Source organism: Nyctereutes procyonoides, unplaced genomic scaffold, assembly GCF_905146905.1.
Source record: "Nyctereutes procyonoides isolate TBG_1078 unplaced genomic scaffold, NYPRO_anot_genome, whole genome shotgun sequence".
NCBI classification, from domain to species: domain Eukaryota; kingdom Metazoa; phylum Chordata; class Mammalia; order Carnivora; family Canidae; genus Nyctereutes; species Nyctereutes procyonoides.
The window spans coordinates 47720811-47744147 of NW_026575125.1; the positions used below are offsets into that span (position 1 = coordinate 47720811).

The window sequence follows — 23337 nt, forward strand, 5'->3', positions numbered from 1 at the left end:
TAAAACAAAATAGCACTTGGTATACATTAAGTTAGGGACCCATGGTGATGAAGCCAACATAAACTGTCACAGTTCTATTTCTCATTATCGACCAGCATTCTGGTTTTCATACATCAGTCATACATACATAGGTACATACATACATCATAAGGAAATTGGGACGAGTCAGCCTCCTGAGTCTGACCAGTTCTGGGACACTGAGGAGATCAAGTTTCTAAGGCTGAAGGATTAAATTTTTTTTATGATAGTCACAGAGAGAGAGAGAGAGAGGCAGAGACACAGGCAGAGGGAGAAGCAGGCTCCATGCACCCGGAGCCTGACGTGGGACCCGGGTCTCCAGGATGGTGCCCTGGGCCAAAGGCAGGCGCTAAACCGCTGCGCCACCCAGGGATCCCTCCATAGGCTGAAGGATTAAATACTCAGCCTGTATTGAGGTTGAAAGCACCAAGATAACGCCAACCAGCCAGACTTCTTGTTAGCCAGCCAGTTATCTTTCTTGGTGCCACCCTACCTTTAGTATTCTTAATCTATTCATACTTCTAAATAACTTGGGGTGGGGGAGATCTGCGCAGAAGGAATAAAAAGACTAGAAAAGTTACACTAAAATATTAGCAGGTGGTTATGTGTGTGAAGGAATTATGGGTGATTTACTTGACTCTTCTATACTTTCCAAGTTTTCCCTAGTGAGTATTTATTATTTTAATATTTTTAGAACATTTTTAAATGATAGTAATGTGAAGAAAAAGAGCACTAGGTGAAGGAAACAAAGATAGAGACAAGGCTTCCGAGGCTACAAGCTGAGGAGAAGATGTCAGGGAGTAAGGGCCAGAGCAGGGAAGGCCAAGGACTCTTTCCTCCAAAATGAAGTAGTTTTCTCTGGAAAGACTTTTTATCCCGCTGTGCACTTGGGCCTTGAAATGGTTCTTTATTTGCCAGTCCTAGCATTTGCGTAGTAACTGACTGCAATGGAAACTATTTGCTTGAGAATTCTAAATGTATCACTCTAATTGTAATACTGACTGCCTGTTGAAACTGAAAGTTCCAGATCTGAGTTTTTGGACATTTCGTCATTCTTCATCATCAACACTACCAAATATTTGCTAGTCACCTCCTTGGTGCCAGGCTTGATGCTAATTTGGGTAAGGGTGTTCCAGGTGTTGAAAGGGAGGGAGCTTGTGAGAAGAGACTAAATTTAGAGAAATAAAAAGGTAAATGAAAATGCAAAATCACTGTACCAGGTGGCTAGAGACGCCTTAGAATCACAGATTCTCCGAGTTGGATTTGAAAGGTCAGTCTAATTCTCTTACCCTGAGATTCAGACAGCAGTTGTTACTTAAAGTGAGCTTTGAAAAGGCGTGCAGACTTTGCCTAAGCGGAGATGAGGCAAGGCGGTTCAGGGCAGCAAACCGAGGGAACAAGGGCCCTAAGGCCCCGGGACACTCTGCGGGGTGAGGACCGATTACCATGTGGAAAATGATCAGTGTTACCTGCAGGCCTCTTTTCTATCCTCCCTTTAGCCTCTTTATTTTCGGCTGAGTCTTTGTTGCCTCAGCCCTGTGACCTACGGGTGCCTGAGGAAGCCTTCCAAAGCAGTTACGCAATCTCCGCCAAGGCGGTCCTGAGGCACCGCTCCCTCCCAGCCCAGTTAGGTCCCCACTCCGGGACTAGTTTCCTCAAAACTCACCACTGCCCCCTCCTTCCCAAGCCTGGCTATTCACCAGTTTCTATGGAATAAAGTACCTCTTGTTTGGTTTGGGTCAGAGTAAGGAGTTTAATCCGAGTTTTTGTCAAAAGTATAAAATACAGTAAAACCCCAGAGATTCCACTTCTTTAGACCCTGCCGCCAGCGTGCAACTTGCCTTTGAGGTCTGAAGTTACCATAGGTTTCTAAAACTAGGCCAGAAGAATCAGCCTCAACATCCTGGGTGCACAGCAAGAATGGAAAACTTAAAAAGTCGTTGGAGGTGTTTCGAAAGTAAACCTCTGGAAGCATATTGCCTACTGTGAAACATTCTCGGCCGCAGAGTGGGCGGGGGTGCTGGGGGTCCGCGCGTGCGGGGCGAGCGAGACTAATCCCTAGGTCGCAGCGCACAGCTGCCAGGACCCGTGGCACCCGCCCCGCCTCGTGCTCGCGTCTCCCGCAAGGTGGAGGCGGTGCTGCCTCCGGTGACCATTGCCGGCAGCCGCGCGGGAGCCTCTGGCCGGTAGCGGTGGCTGTGGCCGTGAATTCAGCGGGGGATGCAAGATCCTGGCTTGGAGGCTGGACGGGAGTAAGGGTGGTAGAGAGCAGCCCCGAGGGAACTAAGCGGGGCCGCTGACCGCGGGAGTCTCAAGCACTTGCTTTCGTGCGCTGGGCTCCAGAGGCCGCTATCGCGTGGATTTCTAGCGCTCCAGGCCTAAGCAGTGGGAGGGCTCTTCCGGGGCCTAGCACTCGGGCTTCCCACCGCGGGGGCGGAGCTGCATTGGAGCCTCCTAACTTGGAGGACCTCAAGCGCCTCTGGCGCACAGGCTGTTTCTCTCTGAGGGGATTGGAAACGTGGCGTGATGAGGAGCCGGAGTAACTCTGGTGTCCGACTGGATGGCTACGCCCGGCTGGTGCATCAGACCATCCTGTGCCATCAAGTAAGTGGAGGGGTGTCACCTGTAATCTTCTAGGATGTGCAGTGTGATAGCCTAGATGGAGACCGCTGGGTGAAACATTCCCCCCCGCCCTGCTCCGTGTGTGTGTGTGTGTGTGTGTGTGTGTGTGTGTGTAGCAGGTTCTCCCACACACCCCTAGCTGGGGAAGCCATGGAAGACCCTGAAAAAAAGGTGTTGGGCTGAGAACAGAACTAGGGTCAAGCACCGTTAGCTTGAGCCCTGAGCCTTGTCTTCCATGCCTGCCCCTCCCCCATCTGCTAAGCCCCCAGCAGGGCTCCAGGGGGCACAGTTGAAATACCCGTTGAAGCTTGTTTATTGACAACCCCCTCCTCTGCCCAGGTTTGGGCGTCATCTTCCTGTCCTCCATCCAGAGAAGAGAAGTAGGGGAACATTTAGCCATCTTAAAACTAGACTGATGTGAAGATTTGAAGTAACTTGTATATACTGTTAATTATATATTTTTTCCTACTCCTTTAATGCTAGTCTTCCATTGATAGTTTATTCTTTCTAACTGGAAAGCTAAAATACTGCCTTTCTTATAACGATACTGACATTTCAGACTCGGCAAGGCTTCAGCTAGCTTTTTCTCTTTATTCAAGATAGCATTTGCTTGCACTTGGTCAGAAGAGGAGGTTATAAAACTCAGGAGTAGTGAAGTAGAAGAAAGACCAAAGTCCCTAAGTAACCCATTTGATAGGTTTGGTCTCCTCATATTATTAACACCGTATGGTTACCTGCCTGTCCTGTTTTTCTTGGTCTTGCAGAATCCAGTGACTGGATTGCTTCCAGCCAGCTATGATCAGAAAGATGCCTGGGTCCGAGATAATGTGTATAGTATCTTGGCTGTGTGGGGTTTGGGCCTGGCCTATCGGAAGAATGCTGACCGGGATGAGGATAAGGCAAAGGCCTATGAACTGGAGCAGGTATTCAGAATAAATATACAAAGAGATCTGGAGCTGTGTGTGCTAGTGGGTGTGGGAGGGGGGTTTGGGGAGTAGGGATTAAAGTAAACATAGCCCCCAGGAGCTAAAAGAACTGTATTTTGCCTTTCTCCCTCCCTCTTCACTTTCTTGAAATTACATTCCAAAAAGCTTTCCTGTATTGTACTGAATTTTTTTTTGGTGTAGTGGAAACTTGAAACTTGCTGATTCAGGCAGAGAGGGCACAGTCTGTTCTGTTATAGTGGAAAAGCCTATCCTAGGATCTTTGCTGAAATTTATAATCCTCTTTCTAAGTAAAGGTATTTTGCAGCCTCAAGCATATTTATTCATATCAAGAAGAATGTTTGGGGACAGGTATTTATGATTTTACTTCATTTTTAAAAATGATAGGTGATATTTGTCTGAGGATAATGGACACAAATTAGCAGACCTTCACAACTAGACACAAGAAAAGAATTTATTTGTTGATTTTTATACCTATGACCACCATTTCAGAGCCTGTCCTCCTCCCTCAGCAAAATAAGGCCAGAGTTAGCAGATGCCTTTAAGCCAACTTTTAAGGCCCTTCACCTTTATAGAAAGTAGCATCCTTTATAGAACTATTTAGACAGAAAGTGCTGCATTCTCTTGAATGACCCAGAAAATTATATTCTGGGCTATGTAGGTCTCTTAATGTTGTCATACTCTGTTTGGTAAGGTAAGTATGAATTCTTTTCCTTTGGTGGAGAAGATTCTACACCAGCCATTTGCTCAAGTGTTATCCTTCAGACTTAGGCAATCTGAGCTCTAGTCTTCATATATAAATCAGAATATTGAGATTTGGTTATTTTTAAGGGTATCAACATATTGCGAGTTTCAGTCCTTGGCAATAGGGAAGTTTCACCATGTCCTCTGCAATAGCAGGTATTTGTTTGTTCCTTCAAGCCATTATTGAGAGGGACTTAGGCCCATCAAAAAAAAAATGGCCACTCACACACACACAAAAAAAAAACTGTTGGAATTTTTGCTCCAGCTCAGGAAGTACAGATCAATATTTTTACGACTTATAAAAATAATACATAACCATTGTAAGAATTTAGAAAAAATGGAGGAGTATTTTAAAAATCCAGTAACCCTACTCCTCCTTCCACCCATGAAATCTTACATCCTACTGTAATATTTTGCTATTTTGATCTCAGTATTTTGTTTGTTTAGCTAGAGATATTAATATCAGTGAAACAATACCCATGATTCCATACCTAGTACAAGTTGACCAATTTTTTTCAATACTATTAGAATAAATCTTTTGTCTCCTTGTTGACTAATCATTCTGCAAAGTTAACATCTTTCCTTCTATGATCCAGGAAGAAAGAATTTTACAGAGGAAGGGGAAAAATTAAGGAAACATTGAATTACTTTAAAATTTTAATGTTTCATTAATTAGTTTTTAACATAGTCCAAAAATATTTTTCCTACTATTTCAGTAATAACTTCAAAATATCTCAAAAACATTATGGCAGTAGGAAACATCTTCAAAATAGAAACATTTCCCTGGGAATCCTAAAATTTCTATGGACTTTCATTGTGAATTAAAATAGATTTTATTATCAGGTCTCATTAATTTTCTTTCTCTAAACCGACTCAGTTAATTCAGACCAGGGATCAGAAAACCATCTCTATAAAGGGCCAGATAGGAAATATTTTTGGCATTGCGGGTCACGTGTGATCTCTGCCCAACTACTCAGCTCTTCGGTTATTGCACAAAAGCAGCCAGAGATTTATTTACAAAACACATGGTGAGCTAGATTTGTCCCTAATCTACATGACTGGTTCTAAACTCTGGCTGTACAGTGAAACCATTTGGGAAGCTTTTAAGAAATACCCTTACTGGACCCCACCCTAAACAATTTAGATAAATCTCTGGAAGTGAAGCCTTTAATATTTGTAAAAGGCATTAATATTTTTTAAAAAGTACTGATTCTAAAGGGCAGCTAAGGATAATAAGCACTGATTTATGGCTAACAAATGAGTATATATTAAATCCAGAAAATCCATACATTAAATTCCCACCTACTGTCAACTCTCCGTTACTGTGTGGATTTTTCCAAACCACTGGTTGTTAATCATTTTTACCCTTCCTTCCAAATCTTACTTTGGTTTCTAAGAAACAATGTCAGAGAACTAAAGAGAATTAGGAGACAAGGGTTTAGGTGGCTATTCGATCTTAGATTGAGAATATAACTATATGAAAACATGTATGTTTTCACAAATGCCCTTTGCTCTTAGTCACATAGACATACACCCATAAAAATAAATAGGCACACAAATAAACACAGCTCTTTGGATGCCTGAAGTTCTGCTTCTCCCTTAGTTTTGTTCTCTTTGTGTAGTCTCTTATCTTTTCTTAGGAGTTTAACTATTACCTTTGTAAGAATGACTTCCAAAACCCCGTCTTACCTCTGATCTCACTTCTTATTTTCATTGTCTTCTGTTCCATTGCACCTTCATATCCTATGGCTCCTCAAGCTCAGGATGTCTGAAACCCCATGTTCCCTATTAAAAACAAAAGAGACTACCAAAAACAGCAACTCAGCATACATCCTTTATTCTCTTATTGGTATCCTTGTTTTACCTTATTCACGTGGGCAACATTATTTAGGAATTTCCTATAGTGTATTCCATGGCACATTAGGTCAACTAAGTTTGGGGATATGTTAAACAGTGGGTTTCTTTACTCCATTATTCCTCAGAGCCTTTGATGTACTAATGTGCATTTCAAATCTAAGATAAGGTTGGGTTTTACAAACTTTCCAGAATTTTTTGGACTAACTAGTGTTCTATAAATCAGTGTTTGTGGGGCACCTAGGTGACTCAGTCAGTTAAGCATCTGCCTTTGGCTCAGGGAATGACCCCAGAGTCCCAGGATTGAGCCCACATCTGGCTCCCTGCCCAGCAGGGAGTCTGCTTCCCCCTCTGCCCCTCACCCTGCTTGTGCTGTCTTTCTCACTCTTTCTCCCACAAATAAATAAATAAAATCTTTTTTTAAAAAGTGTTTGAAAAGTGCTGCCGTGTGGGGGATTTTTTACTTGTCTGTTTTGCCTTTTGATACATGCAGACCAAAGTCTGTTGATTCTTATAATTTTTCTTGAATTCATCTCCTCATTTCTATTCCCTTCTGCCTCAACCACAGTCTAGACTTTGATCACTTAACACCGTTGTGAAAATTTTAATTATATCATTTGCATTCTCAGCAATTTGTGACTCTCCTTTCCCTACAAGTAAATCCAGATGTTTTAGATTGATAGGCAGGACTCTCTAGGGGTTGGTCCTAGCCTGCTTTTTCAGTATTATATCATTCTGGTGCCCTGCATTGTCGCCCCTAGTTCCAACCATGTTGGTGTCTTCAGTGTTCCTCTAACAATCCTATAATAAAAATATCTGACATTTGTGTAAATACTGTTTATTTTACTACATATTTCCCCATAATTACTAGTATTTTATTCTCATAACACCCTGTGATTTAGGTATTATCTTCCTTAATTTACAAGTGAAGGGATTGAACCTTGCAGATGAAAGTGGAATTTGGTGGTGCCATGAATACAACCTGGATATTATGACTTCAGATTAAGTCTTTTTGAATTTTTCTCCATAGAAGTCATGGACATTTTCACCTCCAGATCTTTTTACAAGTTGTTTCTTCCACCCACAATACCTGTTCCCTTCCAATCTGAACTAATAACTCCCCTTTCAAAGCCCAGCACCAGTCCCACTTTTTCTGTGACTTCTGTCCTCATAAGACTACGACTCAATTGTACAGTGACCACTTCTTTCTCGGAACTGCTTTCTTGGAACTTCTAGATCACTTGTGATCTGAAACACTCAACATGTTCACTTTTCCATGTAGCAGACTTTGTGTAATTATCATGTGGCAGGCCCTGTACTAGATATAAAAAACAAAATGGGACAAAATGTTTATATTTAGCTTTCATTTTATTTTTAAAATTTTTAACTTTTAGAAAAGTTATAAGAATAGTAAAATGACCATATTTACATATACTCTTTATCTAGATTCACTAAATTGTTAACATTTTATCATATTTGCATCCTCCCTCTCTCAAAATGTACACACACACACAGTTTTTTGATAAGCGATTTGGGAGTTCTTGCAAACATGGAATGGACATTTTTAAAAATAAAGCCTTCTTGAGGTGCCTGGGTGGCTCAGTCCGTTAAATGACCAACTCTTGATTAAGGATCATCAGGTCATGATCTCAGGGTCATGAGATAAAGCCCCACCTTGGGCTCTGTGCTGAGCATGGCTCTCCCTCTGGCCCTCCCCTGCTCCACCCCCCCCTCTAAAAAAAATAGTAATAATAAAGTCTGCTTAGTCCGTTGACTTAAGGTTTTATTTCTTAACCTGGTCTCTATCCCTTTTTCTTAAGGAGTTGATAGTCTAATGGGGGAAACAGATACATAAGCAAATAGTTAAACACTACATTAGGATAGATACTATAGGTACTATATCTATAGGAGATAAGTACAGTACAAAGTTCTGTGGGACACAGGCAGAAATATCTTTACCTTGAACAAAGCAAGGAAGGATGCACAGAGGAAATGGATTTTAAAGGATAACTAGGAGTTGTTAGGTAGACTATGTTTATAGTTTAGGGGTTTTTTTTAATTTTGTGTTCTGTCTCCCTTATTTTTATGTTCCACAAAGTCTGATAGAGTGTTTTGTATATTTTAGATGCCCAACAAACATTTGATTGTACATATACCTGGAGAGAGAGATTAATACTTACATAGATATGTTTGTATATAGTTATGTATCCTTATATGTCAGTTTACAAATATATAAATTCATATCCTCAAAAAGCATAGGTGAGAAGACGGTGTCACTTGATGTGGTTAGAAGCCCTAGCATGTTAATGAACATATATAATTAATGCTGACTAGAGCACTGAAACCGAAAATGGCCACTTTGGGGGAACACAAAGTACAGATAGCTTCCTTCATCCCTGCATCCCCATGCTTTCTATTAATTTTATCTTGACTTGTAAGCTAGAACTTGAGAACAGACATGGCTGACAGTGGCCATTCCAGGAGGACAAAAGTGGAATCAGGAATTCCCCACTGGATCCATGATTCCCACATTTGCTGTTTAGGTTAACAGGGCACCTGGATGACTCAGTCCGTTAAGCATCCAATTCTTGATTTCACCTTGGGTCATGATCTCAGGGTCGAGTTGTGAGATCGAGCCCCTGTCAGGCTCTATGCTGGGCATGGAGCCTGCTTCAGATTCTCTCTCTTCCTCTGCTTCTATCCCTCCCTGCTCTTGTGTGTGTGCACACAGTCTCTCTCAAAAAAAGAAAAGAAAGAAAAGAAAAAAGAAAATGTAGATGGCAGTAGCAGGGCTTGATGGTAAAGAAAGTTAAAAAAATGTGATAGGAACCTGTAAAGTATATGGTAACATACAGAAGATAGTTCAGAATTGAATCAAGTTCCCCACAGAGGAGGCTGTGTTAAATGGTTTCTTTAACAGGGTACATTAAAAGGATGGTCTCTTTCATTAGGGTCAAAGTAGTGTTAGAGATTTTCTTATGTGGATTGCAGTCAGTTTCATTATTTATAATAAATGCTTCATGCTTTAAAAGGTGACGAGATCATATACTGCTTGCTTGTTCTCTCGTGCGCAAGCACACTCACTTGCTCTCTAGCACACGCACATTCTTCCCTCCCATATATATTTACTTATATATTTATATATTTCTTCCCTTGATTTGTAAGGAGAGGGCACCATTTGTAGACAGAAATTACTTAAGAAAGGGAACTCTCCCAAGGAAACACTTTTTTTCTCAAAAAAAGACTACATAAGGAGTTGGAGTATAATTTAATAGACACTTATTCTTATCATGCCTATTGCTTATAGTCCCACTTCAGTGTTTTGAGGGAATAACAGAGTGATCTGGCTCCCAAATAGATTAGTTTTCAGAGGAGCCCTGAAGTCACCTCTGAGCTAGCACCTCTGATGCTATGTTTTTCCAAAACATATCGCCTACCCATGCCACTACCCATGCCCTTCTAGTGTCATGTCCTATAACTAGTATGGCATATTATTACTATACTATTTATAATTAAATATATTATTATTACTGTGTTATAGTATGCCAAATAGTATAGCATATAATTAGTGGTCAGAATTTTGGAATGTGATTGGAAAACTAAGTGCTTTAGAAATTGCCAAGCCCTTGTAAGAGAAAGAGTGGTAACTTGAGACTGAAGAATGACTGTAGCTCTTTTTTTTCATGGAAAAGAAGTTGAGTTGTGCTAACAATTCCCATTTACACTTCTGAATTGAAGTGCATTAATTCTTTAAGGAAAATGTACAGACAAATATATCTGTGAACTCCTGAAGAGAAGTCTTGGCTACCTTAGAAGAAAAAAATAATGATATTGACTTCTCTAGGCCATAAGATCTATTATAGAATATCCCCATAGCTTTAGGACTTTTGAGCTGACTTGCCTCTTTTCTCCAGGAGGAATGTCCTCTAACAGGATGGTTGGCTTGGTTTTACATAAGCCTGTTAGAGCTTGGAGTTGTTTTTGTTTTTGTTTTGACTTGAAGAAAGCACCAACTGAGCTTTTGATTCCACTTTTAGCTGCAATTTAGCTCTTCTGTGTACCTATAAAGTAAATGCCATGTAAATAGGAACCCAGGATAGAGTTACTTGTTCTGAAAAGGTCATGTACCAACTGCAGTTGCTGAGTAAGTGTTCCTGCATTTAGGGATGTTTATAACAGTCTTGTTTCCATTTCTTTCTGCAGAGTGTAGTGAAGCTGATGAGGGGCCTGCTGCACTGCATGATCAGACAGGTATGGTATTGTTAACAGCTCCCTCGCTAATAAAAGCACATTGTAATAGTGTCTCTATCCTTTAGTAAATGTTTACAGCTTGTATTTTTCCAATCTCACAAAGAGTAGACAATGATTTCAGAAAATTTGTGGAATGGAGGAGGGAAATGTCACTCATGATCTCACCACCCAGTTACCACTGGCATGTTTCCTTCCAGTCTTTCCACCCCCCTCTATAAATGACTTTTAAAAATACTTCATCATTACTGTACATGTAATTTTGTACATTGACTAAAGATGATACACGCCTATAAGCCCTCATATGATACCCTTGGGACCAAATAAATTTTAGAATTCAGTTCAGACTTTTTCAGATTTTTTGAGTACAGTGCAAATACTGTATATTATACCTTCAACAGGTCCAGAACAGCACTGTCTCATCAAAAATATTAATCTCTCCATAGGGAAACATGGAAGCATTCTCACACTAAGTGGAATTAGTAAAAACTACAAATAGCTCCACATCAATTTGAATTAAGTGTTGCTATCAAATGAATTTTGGCACAAAATTTAGAGGAATAACCTTTGTGGCAGCGTTTTGGATTTTAGGATTGGAGATTAGTGCCTAAGACTTAGATCTCCTTGCATTAATTTGCATTTTCCTGACCTTGAATGAAATTGAGCTTCCTTTCCTGTGTAGATTGAAAATTTGCATTTCCTCTATTAATTGCCTATTAGGTCCTTTTTCTATTTTTCTTTTGAGCTGTCTCTTTCTTGGCTATTTGAGGAGTTCCTGTACATTATGAATATTAATGTTTTGTCACATACACTGCAAATTTTTTAACAGACTGTGGTTTATCTTCTGGATTTGTTTATGTTTTTGTTTTCATCCGAAAGTATTTTACTGAAAAAAAGTGTTTTACTTTTATCCTAGGAGATCTTTACACTTGTTGCACACATTGAACCTGAACTGACTTTTTTGAGACCAAGATTATATTTTGTTAGAAGAAACAATCAAGGCCCAGATTAATAAAGTGACTATCCACAGGCACACAACAAGTCTAAAGTAGAAAGAAATCAACTCCAGACTTCTGAACTTCTTTATCAGTGCTCTCTCTCCTGGGGTATCTCAATGCCATCATTTCTTTTTTCCCCTTCTTTGCTCCTTTTTTTTTTTTGTATTTTAGATAATTGTATTTTCTACCTTACCAAATAGGTTTAAAACTACTAACTTCATGAACCTTATTTAAAGGTTTAATAGTTTCTATCATATATCAAATGCACATATAATCAAATCTCAATTTTAGAAATGAAGTCTCTCAGTTGTCCCTTGCCCAGTGTTTCCATTCTGACCTCTCATTTCAGCATATGTTCATATGTTTTCTCCGTTACTTCATGTATCTTCCACCCAGCTCTTTTCATTACTCCTTCAAAATAGATCCCCTTAATAATCCCCCTGATTTCCCTCAAAATTCCTACCTCTGTTTCAGGAATAAATGTACCTTTTTTATGACTCAATTGTCTCTTACTAGACTGTTCACACCCAACCACTGCATCTCAGTTTATAACTACAGTGTGCCCAGACAATCATATGAAGAGTAAAAGAGAGGTAGTGAGTAGGAAATAGCTGGCTTTAACTGGCATTATTTTATAACTAATTGCTTAAACTAAAAAAAAAAAAACAGCAACAGCAGACTTTCCTACTTGTGTTAGTATGGGGAAAAAGAAGTAACAGTGTATTTTAAATATTCACAATTGCCTGAAAACCAAATGCAATGGTTAGAGTATTACAAAAGTGTGGCATATGGGATGATTTTTCTACATTGCCTTCTTTTACTGTTCTTGTTTTCTTCAGGTGGATAAAGTAGAATCCTTCAAGTATAGTCAGAGTACCAAGGATAGCCTCCATGCTAAGTACAATACCAAAACCTGTGCCACTGTAGTGGGTGATGACCAGTGGGGACACCTGCAGTTGGATGCTACCTCTGTGTACCTGCTCTTCTTAGCACAAATGACTGCCTCAGGTCAGTACCAGGACAGAATTACTGGGGGCCACAGCAATGTGAAGCACTGACTCTGGTACACATGGTTTCTCCAAAGGTGTTGACCAGAAAACAACATAGCTGTTTACATTGCTTAAAGATACATGGTGGAAACACAATATTTTGTAAATTATATACAAGGAAACAACTCTTTGAGGTCTAGTTAGTATTCCTTTACCCTGAAAAACAAGTATGGGGTACTGATTAATATTTTTTGAATTGAGAACCAGGAAATCTGGAGTGGATTTTTTTTGGATGGATATTTTTATCTTTCATTAATCCTCACATACCATGAGATGGTGAGATGGGAAAGAAGGGCTAGGGTTTTCTGCTTGTTCTCATGCTATACACTGACGATCCTCTAGTATTAATATAAATTGAATTACCTACTTTATACTACTCTTTATGTATATATTATAAATAAGACATCTATCTAAAGGCTATTTAAGTTATATTAGGGGATTAATTTAAGAATTAGAATTCAAATACTTACTTTTTATTATTGAATAATATACCTTTTTCAGATGGTTTTGTTATTAGCCTTAGATGCTTTACCTGAAAAAGGACAATGTAAGAACCAACATAATTCCCTTTTATTTCTCCTAACTTGGAGAGGATAATGAGTCTGATTACACTCAGTTTGTAAATTAAACAGGACCTTTTCCAGATCTTCCTGAGTAAGTAAATGTACTCAGAATAGCACAGTTTTGACACTCGAATTTATCTTCCTAGCTGGCTATAGAGCTCCAAAGTACTAAGGACATTCAGGGTAAGAAGTATCCTGGAATATTCTTATTCTCCTTTTCTTGCATCAGTAAATATCTGGTGATAAAGCCTTCCCGTTTTCCCTCTAGAATGCACAGCCCAGAAGCTGAATTACCTTTTATTAAAATTATAGCATGGCTACCCACACACTCCCATCTTTTGGAGGGGAGTTTATTTCCTAAATAAATATATTTTTAGGTTTTATGCATTTAAACAGAATGGAAGCTATAACTCCATTTCTTTTTTTAAGATTTTATTTATTTATTCATGAGAGACACACACACAGAGAGAGGGAGGCAGAGACACAGGCAGAGGGAGAAGCAGGCTTCATGCAAGGAGCCTGATGCGGGACTCGATCCCGAGACTCCAGGATCAAGCCCTGGGCCGAAGGCAGGTGCTAAACCGCTGAGCCTCTCAGGGATCCCCTATAACTCCATTTCTAATATTCTTTTAGTACCAACTCTGGAGTGTTTTTCTACAATGCAAACTGTCTAAATATTTCTGATGGTTTTCATTTTGAGTCCAGAAAGGAAGCAGAAATATACTAAAGAGGCTTGTAAGAGACATATTCATTCAACAAATATTTGTTGATTTCTGACTTAACATTTGATTTTCACCTCAATAAGCTGACTTTGATAGGTACTTGGAAAAAGTTGGATATAATTCAATCAGGCCTTTGCAGAATAAATATGAATAAGTAGAACTTCACAAGTCAGAGAAGGAAAAGGAATAGCATGGCTACAGCACAAAGTTGGAAAGATATTGGCCACCAAGGTAAGACTAGTTATCTTCTATGGCTATTGTGTAAGATAGATCTGGAAAAAATACCAAAAGATGAAGCTAGAATGTTGGAGCTAGCTGTTTAAGAGCCTGTAAATCATGCTAGGTAGTTTGGAGTTTAGTCTATAGTCATTAGAGAACCACTCAAAATAAATAATCAAGAAACTTTCAGATGGTTCACTCCAGTAGCAGGAGGATGGATTGGATAGGGGAGAAAATTAAGATGGAGGACTTAGGAGGTTAGTGAAATACTTTAGGCAATAAATGATGCAGGACATATATAAGGCAGTAGCCTTGAGAATGAAAAGGATATATATGAGATGATCAGTAGATAACGTATGAAAGATCTTCATGGAAAATTTTCATCTTTCATGGGAACAATTCTCTGCACATTTTTGAACTTTTAAAAAATCTCAACCTTGGTTAAAAGAGAGTCTTAAAAACTGACTGCCCTTCTCCCCAGCAAAATAACCATAAATTGTGAAAATAAAGTTTAAAAAAACCAACCATTTAGTCACTAGAAATTGTCTGAAGGGCATACAGCAAGTAGAGAAACATTTATTCAAGCAAATCTAAATCTTGGTAAGAACAGTGAGGGTGTGGCATTTAGACCACAGCCTCCCTCGCCCCAACTCGTCAGGACAGAAGCACTACCTAGCGTGGATGCAGACCAGAGTATAAGGTTTACTCTTCCCCTAGTTCCCAGTTTAGGACTATGATAGATATCTCCCCAACAGTGGTTGCCAACATTTCTCATCCTCCTCACCTGTGTGTTGCAGAAGCTCTGATCTAGCCAAAAATAACTAAGAGGTCTGGAACTCTGTTCCATTCCTCAGTTCCACTCATGGAGCTTAAACCTAGGCAGAGCAGTCCAAGAATAATAGGCCTGGCCCACCTTGCTGGTAGCATGGAGGGAAAGGCAGGCCACAAGAACAGAAAAGCTCCATAGTTCTTCCTAAGAAAACTGACTTTAGTGGGAAAGTTAAAGTCTAAGGGCACTCTGAAAAACTGGAGATTTTTGTTCTAAGAAATTAAGAGGAGTCTGATAGCTCAATAAGAGCAACAAACTAACCTGTAGACTAGCTAGAAGTTTTAGCAGAGAACCAGGGACAGAGATAGCTAAAAAGAGTTATCCTAGGGTTAGAACAAGTGTCAAAGTCTGGCCTCAAAATCCTGAAATGGGGCTTGAATTTAATTGGATGAGACTGTGGACAGTCTGTACCTCGGGGCACTATACAATTTAATAGAACCATCAGCTGGCAATTGGTGGAGGTTAACAGCTGAGTATGAAGACATGTAATAGATCACAGAAGACTAAACAAAAACTGTGGTCTTCCTTGGGTGACTGTTTGTATTATTCCCAAGGCTACGTCCTCTGAAGAACAGCATCAGAGGCCGCATACTGCTAGGAGCCCAATGCGGGACTTGACCCTGGGATCACGCCCTGAACCAAAGGCAGATGCTCAACCCCTGAGCCACCCAGGCATCCCGAAAAATAGATTTCATTGAAATTGTCCAGCCAAATCACTTAAACAAATAGCAGATAAACATAAACAAGCCCCATATAGGATAATATCAATATACCTACAGAGTTTCTATAACTATGTTATCTGCAATATCTAGTGTTCAACAAAAATGTATGACACATGCAAAAAAACAGGAAAGTCTGAGACAACACAAAAACAGGTAACAGAAACTGCCTTTGAGAGGAAACATTACATTGAATTTAGGAGACAAAGACTTCAAAGCAGTTACTATAAAAATGTCCAAAAATCTAAAGGATGCCATGCTTAACAACTTAAAGGAAAATATGATGAAAGCATTACATCAAATAGAGAATATCAATAAAGAGATAAAAAATGAACCAAATGGGAATTTTGAGGTTGAAAAGTACAGTAACTTTTTTTTTCAAAATTTTATTTAAATTCTAGCTAGTTAACCTCTTGTGTAATATTGGTTTCAGGAGTAGAATTTAGTAATTCATCGCTTACCTATAACACCCAGTGCTCATCATAATAAGTGCCCTCCTTAATACATATCACTCATTTAACCCATCCCCCAGGCACCTCCCCCATTAACCCTCAGTTTGTTCTCCACTGAGTCTCTTAGATTTGCTTCCCTCTCTCTTTTTTCCCTTCCCATGTGTTCCTCTGTTTTGTTTCTTAAATTCCACATATGGGTGCAATCATATGGTATTTGTCTTTCTCTGACTGATGGATATCACTTAGCATAATACCCTCTAGCATCATCCACGTCATTGCAAATGGGAAGATTTCATTCTTTTTGATGGCTGAGTAACATTCCTATATATGTACATATAAATACACACACACACACCACATCTTTTTTTAAGATTTTATTTATTTATTCAAGAGAGACACAGATAGAGAGAGAGAGAGAGAGAGAGGCAGAGACACAGGCAGAAGGAGAAGCAGGCTTCATGCAGGGACCCCGATGCGGCACTCGATCCTGAGACTCCAGGATCACACTCTGGGCCAAAAGCAGGGGCTAAACCGCTGAGCCACCCAGGCATCCCCACCACATCTTCTTTATCCACTCATCAGTCAGTGAACATTTGGGCTCTTTCCATAGTTTGCTTATTGTTGATAATGCTGCTATAGATACCAGGGTACATATACCCCTTTGCATCTATTTTTTAATTCATTGGGTAAACACTCCCATAGTACAGTTGATGGATTGTAGCATAGTTCTATTTTGAAATTTTGGAGGAACCTCCATACTGTTTTCCAGAGTGGCTGCAGCAGCCTTCATTCCCACCAGCAGTGTAAGAGGGTTCTCCCTTCACACCCTCGCCAACATCTGTTTTTCTCTGAGTTGTTAATTTTAGCCATTCTGACTGGTATGCTATGTTATCTCATTGTGGTTTTGATTTGCGTTTCTCTGATATTGAATGGTGTTGAGCATCTTTTCATGTGTCTGTTGGCCATCTGGATGTCTTCTTTGGAAAGATGTCTATTCATGTCTTCAGCCTACCTCTTAACTGGATTATTTGTTTTTGGAGTGTTGAGTTTGATAAATTCTTTATAGATTATGGATACTAATTGTTCTAAAGAGAAAATCCACAGTGCCATACTCTCATTTTCAAAGGGGAAAAACACTTTATTAATATTATAAAAATATAATAAAAACAGAAGAAAAGGGAATTCTGCACATAGATAAGGACAATAATAAACAGAAAAGGAGAATAAGACAGAATTACATCAAATTGGGTACTTAACAACATCCAATCTCATTAGCTGAGGAACTCTCTTGGAGATAGCCAGGCTGGAGACCCAGTTGAGAGGCCTGAGCAGAGCATCCTCCCCTCAGGTGAGAGTTCCAACTGACCATCTCCGGAAGGGCTGTATTCATAGGGCAAATGATGGAGTCTGAAGTTAAACAACTGTTTGCTTATGTACAGTTTGCCTATGTCATTATGTCTTTACATATTCAAGGATCCTGGCTAGGTGTGCTTGCCTCCCCTCCCAGATTCCATTATAGGAGGAGCAGCCCAGCCTGGAGCTGGAGGGGATGTAAGGCAAAATTTATAGCTCTTGGTGTCCAGACCAGAAGGGCCAATTCTGATCTAGAGGCCAGCTAATGTCAACTAATCAGGCTCCCAAGGCCATATATGCAGCACAAATCTCACAAATAACATTCTTTAGCCTACCTGTATATGTGCAGGTTGGGGTGTTCAGTTATGCAGGACAAATCACAGAAACCTCTATCCATACAATACACTAACCCTTTATCAGTTAAGTCAATTTCAAATATCTTCTGCCATTCCATATGTTGTCTTTTAGTTTATTCTTAAGAGTTTCTTTATTAATTTAAGAGAGAGAGAGTGAGTGCGAGAGAGAACACAAGCAGGGACAGAAGGAGAGGGAGAAGTAGACTACCGTGTACTTTGAGCAGGGAGCCCAATGTGGGACAATCCCAGGACCCTGGGATCATGGCCTGAGCCAAAGGCAGATGCTTAGCTGACTAAGTCACCCAGATGCCCCTTTTGCCTTTTAGTTTTGTTGATTATTTCCTTCACTGTGCAGAAGCTTTTTATCTTGATGAGGTCCCAATACATTTTTGCTCTTGTTTCTCTTGCCTCTGGAAATGGGTCTAGTAAGAAGTTGCTACAGCTGAGGTCAAACATGTTGCTTCCTGTGTTCTCCTCTAGGATTTTGATGGTTTCCTGTCTCCCATTTAGGTCTTTCATCCATTTCTAATTTATTCTTGTGTATTGTAAGAAAGTGGTCCAGTTTCATTCTTCTGCATGTAGCTGTCCAGTTTTCCCAACACCATTTGTTAAAGAGACTTCTTTCCATTGGTTATTCTTTCTTGCTTTGTTGAAGATTAGTTGACCATATAGTTGTGGTTCCACTTCTGGGCTTTCTATTCTGTTCCATTGATCTATGTGTCTGTTTTGTGTACCAGTACCATACTGTTTTAATGACTACAAATTTGTAATGTAGCTTGAAATCTGGAATTGTGATGCCTCCACCTTTGTGGTTGCTTTTTCAGGATTGCTTTAGCTATTCAGGGTCTTTTGTTGTTCCATACAAATTTTAGGATTGTTTGTTCTAGCTCTGTGAAAAATGCTGGTTGTACTTTTGAAAATTTCACTAGAGAGGCTGAACAAATTTGAGCTGCCAGGAGAAAGAATCAGCATACTTGAGGATATATCAACAAAGATTATGCAATCTGAAGAACAGAAGAAAAAATAATCGAGAAAAATAATAGAACCCAAGAGAAATGTAGGACACAATTTAGAGCATTAACTCATATGGAATGTGAGTATCAGAAGAAGAGTAAGGAGCAGAAAATATATTCAAAGAAATCATGGCTGAATTCACCTCAAATTTGATGAAAAACATTGATCTATATACATACAAAGAAACATACATGATCTATATACATCAAAGAAACTTAGTGATCTCCAGGTAGAATAAACAGAGATCTACACCCAGAAGCATAATAGTAAAAATATTAAAAAGCCAAAAATAAACAGAACATCCTGCAAGCAATATGAGAAAAATGACTTGTCATGTACAAGGGAGCCCAAATAAAGTTATTAGCTGACTTCTGTTCAGAAAAAAAATGGAGGCCCAAAGGAAGTGGAATGAAGAGACAAACGAAAAAACAGACTCTTAAATACAGAGAACAAACTGGTGATTGCCAGAGGGGAGGTTGGTTGGGGGTGGGAATGGGTGAACTAGATAAAGGGGATTAAGAGTACAATTAACTTGGGGCACCTGGCTGACTCAGGAAATAGAGTTGAGACTCTTGGTCTCAGGGTCATGAGTTGAAGCCCCATGTTGGACATAGACCTTACTTTAAAAAACTTAGGTAACAAATTTTTTAAAAAGAGTACACTTGGGATCCCTGGGTGGCACAGCAGTTTGGCGCCTGCCTTTGGCCCAGGGCGCGATCCTGGAAACCTGGGATCAAGTCCCATATTGGGCTCCCGGTGCATGGAGCCTGCTTCTCCCTCTGCCTGTGTCTCTGCCTCTCTCTCTCTGTGTGTGACTATCATAAATAAAAAAAATAAAAAATAAAAAATTCTTAAAAAAAAAACGAGTACACTTAATTTGATGAGCCCTGAAAAATGTATAGACTTGTTGAATCATGATATCATATACCTGACACTAATATAATCCTGTATGTTAATTGCACTTGAATTTTTATTTAAATTCAATTTGCCAACATATAGTATAACACCAGTGCACTTCACATCATATGCCCCCCTTATAATTGAATTTTTGAGTAAAAATAATTATAAAACATAATATGATTCCATATGTCTCCTTTCTTAACTGATCTAAAAATCAATTGTATAAAACAGTGTAATTGTGTTGTTGGAGCTACAGCATATAAAAGTGTAATATATTTGATAATAACAAAATTAAGGAGGTATGCAGTAATGAAGCAATATTGAGTTAAGGAAATAATACCAAATGGTAACTCAAATCCACAGGAACAAATGAAGACCACCAGAAGTGGTAAATTACAAGATTAATATTATAAAATATAAATATCTATTTTCCTCTCAGCCTTTTTAAAAGATATAAAATTATATAGAGAGATTTGAGATGATGGCGGCTGAGTGGGAGGACCCTAAGCTTGTCTAGTTCCACAAGATAGATAGATAACTATCAAATCATCCTGAAACCCCAGAAATCAACCTGAAGACTGACAGATCAAATTCCACAATTAAGAAGAAGCCGTAGAAGACACATCAAAGAAGGTAGGAATTGCATAGACATGCCTTAAGGGAGAAACAGATTGTGGGTGCTGCCAAAGGGAGAGAGCTATGGTTGCAGAGAAAGGCAAGAGAAAGAAAAGAAGAGGGAGGGAGGGAAGTAGAGAGGAGAGAGGGAGAGAAGGGTAATGAGAATGCATAAGGAGAACATTTCCTCAAAGCCATTGATTGGGAAAATGAAAAGGGCTTACTTTCTTGAGTTCTTACAACCATTAGGGCTTAAGGACTGGAATTTTAAAGAGCAGCAGGCTTGACTGGGATGGAGCCATGAGAGCACTGCCTCATGGAGGCAAACAACCAGGGAGAAGGAGGCAAACAACCAGGGAGGGGGCAGATGGCATGGAAGCAGCAATCTGAATGGCACTTGGGTACACAGAAGGGAGATTATTTGTACTTCCTGGAGTTTGTCCCTGAGAGGTGGAGTTCAGGGAGATTCCTCTCAAGGACAAAGGAGTTGTTTGGCACCATTTCCTTCCCCCAGCCTTCACCCATATAAAACAATTAATAATAAACATAAAGGAACTCATTGATAATAATACAATAATAGTAGGGGACTTTAACATCCAGTTTACATCAATAGAGAGATCATCTAAGCAGAAAATCAACAAGGAAACAATTTGAATGACACACTGGACCAAATGGACTTAACAAATATATTCAGAACATTCCATCCTAAAGTAGCAAAATACATATTCCTTTCACATTCACATGGGATATTCTCCAGAGAAGATCATGTACAGAACAGACCTAGGTCACAGATCAGGCCTCAATCAATACAAAAAGATTGAAATCATACCATGAGTCTTTTCTGACTGCAATCCTATGAAACTTGAAATCAACCACAAATAAAAATTTGGGAAGACCACAAATACATAGAGGTTAAGCAATATGCTACTAAACAATGAATGGGTCAACCAGGAAATGGAAGAAGAAATTTTTTTCAATACATGGAAATAAATGAAAAGGAAAACACAATAGTCTAAAACCACTGGGATGCAGCAGAGGCAGTCCTAAGAGAGAAGTATATAATAATACAGGCCTACCTTAAGAAGCAAGAAAAATTTCAAACAACTTTACCTAAAGGAGCTAAAAAAAGAACAACAAAAATTAAAACCAGCAGAAGGAAGGAAATAACAAAGACTAGAACAAAAATAAATTATATAGAATATTTAAAAACACAATAGGACAGATCAATGAAACCAGGAGCTGTTTCTTTGAATATATTAATAAAATTGATAAGCTTCTAATCAGACTTATTAAAAAGAAAAAAGGCCCAAATAAATCACAAATGAGAGAGGAGAAAGAACAACCAACAACACAGAAATACAGTTATAAGAGAAAATTATGAAAAACTATATACCAACAAATTGGACAACCTGGAAGAAATGGATAAATCCCTAGAAACACATAAACTACCAAAACTGAAACAGGGAGAAATAGAAAACTTGAACAGACCAATAACCAGGAAAGAAATTGAATCAATAATCCGAAAACTCCCTACACACAAAAGTCCAGGGCCAGATGGTATTACCAGTGAATTCTACCAAACATTTAAAGAAGAGTTATTACCTATTATTCTCAAACTATTCCAAAAGAAAAAAAATCAGAAAAGGAAGGAAAACTCCTAAATTCATTCTAGAAGGCCAGCATTACCCTAATACCAAAACTAGATAAAGACACCACACACAAAAAAAGAATTATAGGCCAATATCCCTGGTGAACACAGATACAAAAATTCTCAACAAGACACTAGCAAACCAAATCCAACTATACATTAAAAAGAATCATTCACCACCATCAACTGAGATTTATTCCTCATTAGCAAGGGTGGTTCAAAATTCTTAAATCAATCAACACGATACACCACAGTGATAAAAGAAAGAATAAGAATCACATGATCCTTTGAATAGATGCAGAAAAAGCATTTGACAAAGTACAATATCCATTCATGATAACAATCCTCCACTAGTAGGGTTAGAGGGAACATATCTCAACATCATAAAGGCCACATAGGAAAAAAAACACAGCTAATATCCTCAATGGGGAAAAACTGAGAGCTTTCCCTCTATGGTCAGGAATAAGACAAGGATGTCTATTCTCACCACTGATATTTAACATCATACTAGAAGTCCTAGCCATGGCAATCAGACAACAAAAAGAAAAGGCAGCCAAATTGGTAAGGAAGAAGTAAAATTTTCACTATTTTCAGGTGACATGATACTGTATATAGAAAACCCTAGAGGTGCCTAGATGGCTCAGTTGGTTAAGTGTCTAACTTGTGCTTTTGGCTCAGGTCATGATCTCATGGGTCATGGGATTGAGCCCCATGTCGGGGGCCCCCACTAAGCAGGAAGCCTGCTTGAGATTCTCTCCCTCTGCCCCTCCCCCAACTCTTTCTTTCTGTAGAATAAATAAATAAATCTTATAAAAAAGAGCACTCAAAAGACTAACAAAAAATTTCTAGAACGGATATAGGAATTCAGTAAAGTCACAGGATACAAAATCAGCATACAGCAATCTGTTGCATTTCTATACACCAATAATGAAGCATCACAAAAGAGAAATCAAGGAATCAATTCCATTTACAATTGCACCAAAAACCATAAGATACCTAGGAATAAGCCTAACCAAAGAGATAAAAGATGTGTACTCTGAAAGCTACAAGAAAGTGATGAAGGAAATTGAAGATGACACAAAGAAATGGAAAACCATTCCATGTTCATAAATTGGAAGACTATTATTAAAATGTCTGTATTACCCAAAGCAATCTACACATTTCATGCAAACCCTATCAAAATATCAATAGCATTTTTCACAGAGCTAGAACAAATTATTCTAAAATGTGTATGAACCACAAAGACCCCAAATAGCCAGAGCAACATTGAAAAAGATAAGCAAAGCTAGAGGCATCACAATTCCAGACTTCAAGTTACATTACAAAGTTGTAGTGATCAGGGGATCCCTGGGTGGTGCAGTGGTTTAGCGCCTGCCTTTGGCCCAGGGCGCGATCCTGGAGACCCGGGATCGAGTCCCATGTCGGGCTCTCGGTGCATGGAGCCTGCTTCTCCCTCTGCCTATGTCTCTG

General features: G+C 39.1%; 1 protein-coding gene across 6 annotated transcripts in view; it reads left to right on the top strand.

The window, feature by feature from the left end:
• The first annotated feature begins 2183 nt into the window (after positions 1-2183).
• PHKA1 (phosphorylase kinase regulatory subunit alpha 1) overlaps positions 2184-23337 on the top strand; it is a 173460-nt gene continuing 152306 nt past the window's right edge. For all 6 annotated transcript variants that reach the window (XM_055337695.1, XM_055337696.1, XM_055337699.1 and 3 more), the window contains exons 1-4: positions 2184-2622; positions 3405-3563; positions 10386-10433; positions 12268-12436. In XM_055337695.1, coding sequence (XP_055193670.1) covers positions 2545-2622; positions 3405-3563; positions 10386-10433; positions 12268-12436 — 454 coding nt within the window. In that variant the 5' untranslated portion in view covers positions 2184-2544. The remainder of the gene's footprint in view (positions 2623-3404; positions 3564-10385; positions 10434-12267; positions 12437-23337) is intronic.